The sequence below is a fragment of the Neomonachus schauinslandi genome, chromosome 11, assembly GCF_002201575.2.
Source record: "Neomonachus schauinslandi chromosome 11, ASM220157v2, whole genome shotgun sequence".
Classification (NCBI taxonomy): Eukaryota; Metazoa; Chordata; class Mammalia; order Carnivora; family Phocidae; genus Neomonachus; species Neomonachus schauinslandi.
In genome coordinates, this window is record NC_058413.1 from 53,239,347 (window position 1) to 53,247,592 (window position 8,246).

Below are 8,246 nucleotides of genomic sequence, written 5' to 3' on the forward strand. Positions count from 1 at the left end.
CCCCCCACTTCAGGGCGATGGCCACAGGCCTGGGCCGCTGGAACGGCACAGTCAATGACTCCTGGGAAGGGGACGAGCTGGGCTACAAGTGCCGTTTCAATGAGGACTTCAAGTACGTGCTGCTGCCGGTGTCCTACGGCGTGGTGTGTGTGCTGGGGCTGTGTCTGAACGCCGCGGCGCTCTACGTCTTCCTGTGCCGCCTCAAGACCTGGAACGCGTCCACCACGTACATGTTCCACCTGGCCGTGTGCGACGCGCTGTACGCCGCGTCCCTGCCGCTGCTGGTCTACTACTACGCCCACGGCGACCACTGGCCCTTCAGCGTGGTGCTGTGCAAGCTGGTGCGCTTCCTCTTCTACACCAACCTCTACTGCAGCATCCTCTTCCTCACGTGCATCAGCGTGCACCGGTGCCTGGGTGTCCTGCGCCCGCTGCGCTCGCTGCGCTGGGGCCGCGCGCACTACGCCCGCCGCGTGGCAGCCGCTGTGTGGGTGCTCGTGCTGGCCTGCCAGTCCCCTGTGCTCTACTTCGTCACCACCAGCGTGCGGGGCGGCCGCATCACCTGCCACGACACCTCCGCGCCCGAGCTCTTCGGCCAGTTCGTGGCCTACAGCTCTGTCATGCTGGGCCTGCTCTTTGCCGTGCCCTTCGCCGTCATCCTGGTGTGCTACGTGCTTATGGCCCGGCGGCTGCTGAAGCCGGCCTATGGCACGTCGGGGGGCCTGCCGCGGGCCAAGCGCAAGTCGGTGCGCACCATTGCCGTGGTGCTGGCCGTCTTCGCGCTCTGCTTCCTGCCTTTCCACGTCACCCGCACCCTCTACTACTCCTTCCGCTCGCTGGACCTCAGCTGCCACACCCTCAACGCCGTCAACGTGGCTTACAAGATCACCCGGCCGCTGGCCAGTGCCAACAGTTGCCTTGACCCCGTGCTCTACTTCCTGGCGGGGCAGAGGCTCGTGCGCTTTGCCCGAGATGCCAAGCCACCCTCAGATCCCTCTCCTATTGCCCCGGTTCGCCGCAGAGGGGGCCTGCGCAGGTCGGACAGGACTGACATCAAGAGGACAAAAGATGTATTGACCAGCAGTGAGGACTCTAGGCAGACAGAGTCCACACCAGCTGATGGTGAGAACACTAAGGACATCCGGCTGTAGGACCTGAATCTCTCAGGCCTGTGCAAGTTTATATGGGGCGGGGGGGTGCTGTAGGGATTAGGACTTCTTCAGATGGGATGGTCTCCCTAGATAGGGCCCATTAGTGACACATGCCTGATGGTCAAGGGAGCCATGACCTCAATGCTGTGTCATTTGGCAGGGGCTCAGAATGTTCTCTGTGGTCCAGAGATCTCAACGGTTCCTATGACGCCAGTCACAATTTGTATGTGTGAGCTGGGGAATAAGGCTTCAAGAAAGGCAAGGGTAAGGGGCCAGTGCTGCCCCTGGCCTGACTCCCACATAAGCAGCTGGCTGTGCCTGCCAGGGTATCCAGCCTGATCAAGTCAAATGGAGAAACAGGCCCAGAGGGGAAAGTGACTTACCAAGGTCACAGTCTGGGCCTGAGGCCCCTAGGAGGGGCAGGGTTACAGGCTGACCGAAGGACCCTGGTAAGGGGTCAGGGCCGAGCCAGAGCTTCCTACAGAGGGGTCTAGGGCAGGTCTGGATGCCCCGGTGGACGCACCTCTGAGGAGGAGCCCCAGCCTGAGAGATGAACGTAACGTCAGGGAACCGATGTCATAAACCCATCTGGAGGCTCCCCTGGGCTGGGAGCCAGTTGGAGGCTGTAACTTCTACTAAAGTTGTTGCCTGCTGCGCTGTGCCCTATTGTGTGGTTTGAGGATGAAGATACAGCCTAAGAAGCTCTCACCATCCACACTGGGGTCCTTTCTCCAACCTGTTCTCTTCTGCCGCCTGCCTTCCCACTAGCTGCCACAGAAGACAGGAGAGAGATGGGGTCCTGTTCTGGGATCCCCCAGTTGAGGGCTTAATGGCTATGACCAGTCGTGCTGGTAAATGTTAAACCATCTAACTGGCTCTCCAGGGGGTGAGGGGAACCCCTTATTTGTAGCCTTGCCGACTGCCATGGTGCAAATAGCCTGCCTTGGCCAATTTCAGACTACTAATGTGATGTCAGCCTCCTCGCAAAATTCCTGAAAATTTAACAATTGGCTTTTGCAAGCAGGTCCCAGATGCTCCAGCACACCATGGAAAATGCTGAGTGGTTGGGGCTGTGGACCAGGGGGTCAGGGAGGCTTCCTGGAACGGGGGACAACCCTGAGCTGTAGCTTCTGAGGAAAGCAGTTCATCAGAGAAGAACATCCAGGTGCAGGGTGCATCCTGGGCAAAGACATGGGGACAGGAAATCAGGCTAAGCAGGAACTGGAGGCAGGCCAGGCAGCCGGCACCCAGGCTCACAGCAGGAATGAGGCTGGGGGGTGGGTCACAAGGATACCAAGACAGGGCTCCCTCCTTGCCTTTACCTGAGGTTTCCTTTGCGCAGGGGCTAAGTATGGGAGAGATTCACTTCTCTTCCTGTCCCATCCTCTGCCTCTTGGGAAGATCCAGCTATATGGCATAATAGTTGGTGTTCATCCTGGGTCAGGGCTTCAGGTGAGGGAGATCTTTCTCACCTGTGGCAGATTCTGGGTCCAGCCAGGACCACTGCGGAGATTTGTAGAGCTCAGCTGAACAGGGCCCAGCTCAGCCTTAGGGCAGGAGTAGGGCAAAGCTGACAGGCCTCACTCTTAATCTCAAACATAAAGACTCACTCCCTCTCCCTCTGGGAGACCCCTTGCCCTATCGGCCCACTCTGCCTGAGAGAAGGTTCTTTTCCCACCCAAATTCCACCCGCCTCTTATGACTTCTTCACCCTTCCCATTCTACTTTGTCAGAATGGGGCATCCCCCAAGGGTTCTCTATTTAGAGTCTAGCTCCACAGCTCCCTCATGCAACGGGGACCCATCACAAGCCATGATCCAGGAAAATTACTCTGCATTGCAATGTGGGTGACCTGCTCAAAGTAGTGTGAAATGCTCACCTCCCATATTCTAGGTCCTATACTTCTGTTAATGTAACCAGAGTCCCTGTGAGCTTTTTTGTGACTATCTTTTGCAGACTGTCCCTGAGCCTTTCCTGCAGGCCCAAACCTATCTCTTTCCTACCAGCTACTGCTCAGGCTGGACCCCATCCTAGTTTATAGGAACCCCATACCCAGGTAAGATTACACCCAAGAGTGTAAATGCTGGGCTCTGATTCCCTCAGCCCTGCTTAGACCCAGAGGCAGGAGGTTATACATCGTGATTCTGGGGACTCCTGAGTGTGCATCTATGGTTGGGGGTAGGGCTGTGGCCACCAAATGCCCAAGTACCCTTAGTCCCCATTCCTTTCATGTCCTGCCTACCTACTCCTCAAGCAGTTGTCCTGGAGACCCTGAGAACCCAGGGCCCTACCGCACATGGAGCCAACACTATGGCCTAGCCCCAGGAAGCCTTCCTTGAACCAGCCGCCTGCACATGTCTAAGGACAAAGGACCTAGGGAAAAGGAGAGCCTTACTCACCATCTAATCCAGTGGCAGACACTGGTGGAGGTGGAAAAGAGAGACTCTAAGGGAACCAGGGACAGGCCCAGGGTTCCACCCCTGGGCCCCAGTCAGACTGCCTGACCCCTCAATGTGGATGTCTGGCCTTACTGCTCAGGGCCCAAACCATCCACCTAGCGGGTGAGGTTCCTGACCCTCCTGCCTTGTGCTATTTTCAGTCCGAGTAAGAGCAGGATTTTCCACTCCCAGCCCCAGACCATTGTCCAGTAGTGACGTGGGGGGACCTGCCTGCTCTCAAAATATCTCCTCTTACTCACTGGGCCTCCGTGCTCCCTCCCAACCACCCCACCTCCTCACCCTGACATCACGTCCTGGGGCTGTTGACTCTTGAAGGCCACTGTGAAAGGGCATAGTCACCTGACAGGGACCCCGGGGATTATCCAGCCCAGCTGTAGACTTGAGAGGGGTGGGGCCTTGCCCAAGGTCACTCAGCAGGTCAGCGTGGCACCTGGATGTGTGCCAGGGGCTCAGCTGTCCCTGCTGCTCTGCTCCCTTTAGTTCAGGTCGATGCCTTTGTGGGATTCCTGTCATCACCCTCACTGCCCCAGCTCTCCCCACCCTGGTGGATGGAGCTGGTGGCCGGAGCCGTGGCACTGAGGCCAGGGGCATAGGAGAGGAGAGGGGGGACAGTGCGGGGGGAGGAGCTAGTCTTGGTGAGCTCTGTGCATCCAGGATGGGGCCCTGGCACACAGGGAGTCTCTGCCCTGTGGGGCAGGTGTTCCAGGGCCCAGGAGGGAGGTTAGGCCCCCAAAGCTACCCCTCTGCCACTACCCTTGTCATGACAGATCGAGCTATTCTGTCCAGAGTCAAGCTCATGAGGAAGGGTACTCGTGTATTAACGCAGGCCCCAGGCACCTCTCATCTCTATTATTTATTCTTTCCCACAACTGTGTGAAAGAGACATTATTATCCCCATTTAGCAGAGGAGGGGACAGGCTCTGAGAAGTGAGGACTTGCTCCAGGCTGTACAGGCAATCAGGGAGTGAGTCAGGATCGAATCTGAGTCCATCAGATGCCCAGATTAGTTCCTTTCCAGCATCCCATGCCACTTGCAACCTCTGCTGGGCAGGAGGGTCTGTAAGCAACCCTCCGTGGGATTCAAGATGAAAGGGGCAGTGTGGTGGGGATGGGGTTGAGAGCACAGATTCGATGCCCGTACTACCTCTGTCTGAAAGTTATCTCCGCTCCTGCAGCTGTACCACCTTGGGCAAGTTACTGAATCTTGCAGGGCCTTGGTTTTCTCATTTCCGAGAGGACGTACCAACCTCCCACGCAGGGCATTGGATCAATATGCACGAAACACTTGGTAAGCATTTACATGGCAGGCACGGTGCCAAGGTGATACAGAGGCAAACCAGCTGGACCCTGCCCTCATGGAGTGGACATAATGTAATATATAACCACACTAGGATACATTATTGAAGGAAAGGAATGTCCAGCCAGTGAGCAACAGTGGGCCTCCTGTGACCCCAGGATGGAGGAGGAGGAGGAAAGTGGGTCGACCCTTGGCACTGGGTGGCCTTCAGGCCCATGGGCCTGTGTGTGTTTACAGCACCTCGTGCCTGTGCCAGGCCGTGAGAGGGCAGCAGGGAGAAGCAAGAGGGGGAAGGGGAGGAGGAGGGAGGGAGGCCCTTGATATCAAGCTTCTGGAGCCAGCCCCTGTGGACCAGAGAGCTCCCACTCGCCCATGGCAACAGCCATTTCTCCCTAACTGATGGTCCCCATCGTGGGGTGCTACAACTACTTCTTGGTTCAACCAAGAGCCCGGAGACCCAGGCTGCCAGGACCCAGAGCAGGCATTGAATGGGTAACTTTTGCTGTGTGACCGGAGGCTGCCCGCCTGCCCTCTCTGGGCCACCCTCTGGAGCTTGGACCCCTTGCCTCCCATGACCCGGCTGTCCCTGCCTCAGTTAGGACATCAGCCACCTCGATCTTCAGCAAAGGCACAACAAACAGGCATTCCCCCGCAGGCATTCCCCCAACCCCCTGGGCTCTCAGTTCTGAGGACTGGAGTGGGCAGTGATTCTCCCCTGGCATCAAGTGACAGAGAGGTAAAGCGACACCATTGGCACCCCCCAGGGGCTCGGAGCGGAGCTGGTCCGCTGTCCAATGGCCCTGCCCCTTGCAGGTGGAGGGTGGAGTCTGGCCAGGAGCGCCTGAACTGCAGGGTGAGAGATGTGTTTGCCTTTCCAAGCGGCATGTGCTGGTGGGGGGTGGAGAGTGGAGGGCAGATGAACCCCAGAAGCCAAGCTCTCCTCCTCCTCTCCCCTGTGCACCATGTGCCTTGGTGAATCCCTTCGCCTCTCTGGGCCTCAGTTTTCCCGTCTGCCATGGGGCTTGGCTCTGCCCAGCTGCTCTTCCTCCAATACAGGCTTCCTGAGCTTCAGCCTCTGTCTTGGCTCTCGTTCAGCCAGGTGTCCAGTCTCAGTTCTGTTCCAGCCAGGAACAATGGGCCGGGCTGGGCCAGTCACTCATGGCCCCAGACTCAGTCCCCAAGGGCTCACCCTGGACTATTTTCAGCTCTTGGAGATGGAGTCAGAAAAGGATTTTCCACTCCCGGCACAATGGCTGCCCTGGACCATTGTCCAGCAGTGACCGGGAGACCCACCCGCCCCAAAATATCTTCCCTGCCCCTACCCTCTGGGCCTCCCCAACTTGACATGGCTTCCCGGGGCTGTTAACTCCCGAAGGCTGTTGTGAAGCAGCACGTGAGTCCCCTGGAAGACAGGGCCGGTTGGAATCAGTTTTCCCTCCTGGCAGGGACCCCAGGGATGGTTTGGCTGCTTAGAGGGACGAGAGGCCCAGAGAGAGCTGTGCCTTGCCCAAGGCCACATAGCAGTCAGCATGGAGACTGGATGCGAGGCCTGTGAAGCCTCCACTGCCCTCATCAGCACCGCATGTGCCTTCTGAGAACTCCCCTTGGAGGACCTCAGCGGGGGCGTGCTGGAAAGAGGCCTAAGGGACGAGGGTGGAAGGGGGTGTATCTTGGGAACCTGGGGCACTCTCTTCAGTCCTGTTTTTCGCGAATGTGGCTTTAGCTTGCACTGAATTCAGGGTTACCGAGTTGTGGCTCTGGGGAAAGAAGGAGGTTGGGGGACCCTGGGAAGTTGAGGCAGGAGGAGCAGGGTTCTGGCCTAGCTCAGCCATCACCAGCTCCATGACCACAAATTCAATTTCTTTATAAAATGGAACTGCTAATACTTCTTTTTCCAGTTTACTGAACAGTGAGAATGCAGGAAGGCCCAAACACAGCTATTTTATTTTCCTACCAGTACTGCCGAGTATACTCCATGTCTGATTTCCCTTTCCCATCCATGAACTGTTTAAATGGCAAACTCCCAATATTTGAGTCACTTGTGGGTAACAAAGTTCATTCCAGCTTAAGGTTCCAAGCCCTACTTAATTTAATGCCCACCCCTCTTCTTCCCCCGTGCTGGGAGGACCCACCTCACCCCTCCTTTGTGTCCCTCTCTCCTCTGGATGTCAGGCAAGGTGGTGAGGAGGAAAGGGACCAGTATACCTTCCCCAGGACTGCCACAGTCCTTTTTTGCTGTCCTTGCTTCTCTGGCTTAGGACAACATGACCAACAGTGCGCCTCCAAGTGGAGCCCTCCAAACACCAGCCCACACCTTTGTAAAGAGTCTCTTCATTCACCCAGTCTGAGTGTGCCCCATCTTTCTTGCTGAGACTCTAACTCCTATGCCCCAGACTCTTGAGTGACTTTCCGAGAGCACCCCTCACCTGGCTTGGTTCAGAACTCACAAACAGCAGGGATGTTTTCAAGGTCACTGAGCCCAGTGTTCAGCTTGTAGACAGCATGGAGGGTGGTAGAGGGCTGGGGTAATAAACTCTGAGAAGGTGTCTGAGCCCAGTTGTTTTGGGGTTTCTTTCAAATGTAGGGTATTTTATCCCCTGTGTATCCTTAGATTTATATGCTGGAGCCAAATTCCAAATCAGCAGCCACATGAAAAGTCCCACCTCATTGTGGGATTAAACTGTTAGACCAGCCTTTGTGAGCAAAGCAACTGCAAAATGTGGGGGAGGAAATCAAAGCCTACTGCATGGGTCACCACACAGCCTGTGCTAATGTGTGTGTGTGTTTATGTGTGTGTTGAGTTGTCACATCTGTGTTCCAGGGAGAGTGCCGAGGCGGAAGGGCAGCCCCCACAGATACCAAGTAGATACCTAAGAGACAGAAGAGCTTCGGGTGGACAGCCACCCTGGAGGAAGCAGAGGGAAGAGGGGCTGCCAGGAGGTCAAACTAATGGAAGGGGATGGCAGGGAGAGACGGGGATTGGGGAGAGGACCCGGTGTGTGCGTGCTTCATGGCCCAAGTCAATTAAGTTCTCTATTCTTAATTTACTACTAAATCCCCAGCAGCCAGCTCTGGGGACCCCTTTCTACTCCCTTCATTCCCCATTCTTCTTCCTTTCCCCCAGCTCCCGTCCCTCCACTCTCCCCATTTTCCTTCTCTTTTGCTACCCGTTCCCAGAATTCCTGGCAACAAAGGGAAGCACACCCAGCAGTTCAGAGCATCAGACCCATTCCTTCATTCTTGAGCGCGGGCTCCTCTCCCTTTTTGGGCTGTGCTTCCGAGGCTGTAGGTGCCCAGTTCGCGGACGCTTCCCTGCTGCCCCCTGGTGGCCAGAGTGGC

General features: G+C 56.6%; 1 protein-coding gene across 1 annotated transcript in view; it reads left to right on the forward strand.

Annotated features, from left to right (window-relative positions):
* The window catches only part of P2RY2 (purinergic receptor P2Y2), a 15,666-nt gene extending 13,417 nt beyond the window's left edge, over positions 1–2,249 (forward strand). The window contains exon 3 of the mRNA XM_021704701.2: positions 14–2,249. Within this exon, the coding sequence (XP_021560376.1) occupies positions 18–1,151 (1,134 nt within the window). The 5' untranslated portion in view covers positions 14–17 and the 3' untranslated portion in view covers positions 1,152–2,249. The remainder of the gene's footprint in view (positions 1–13) is intronic.
* The last annotated feature ends 5,997 nt before the right edge of the window (positions 2,250–8,246 follow it).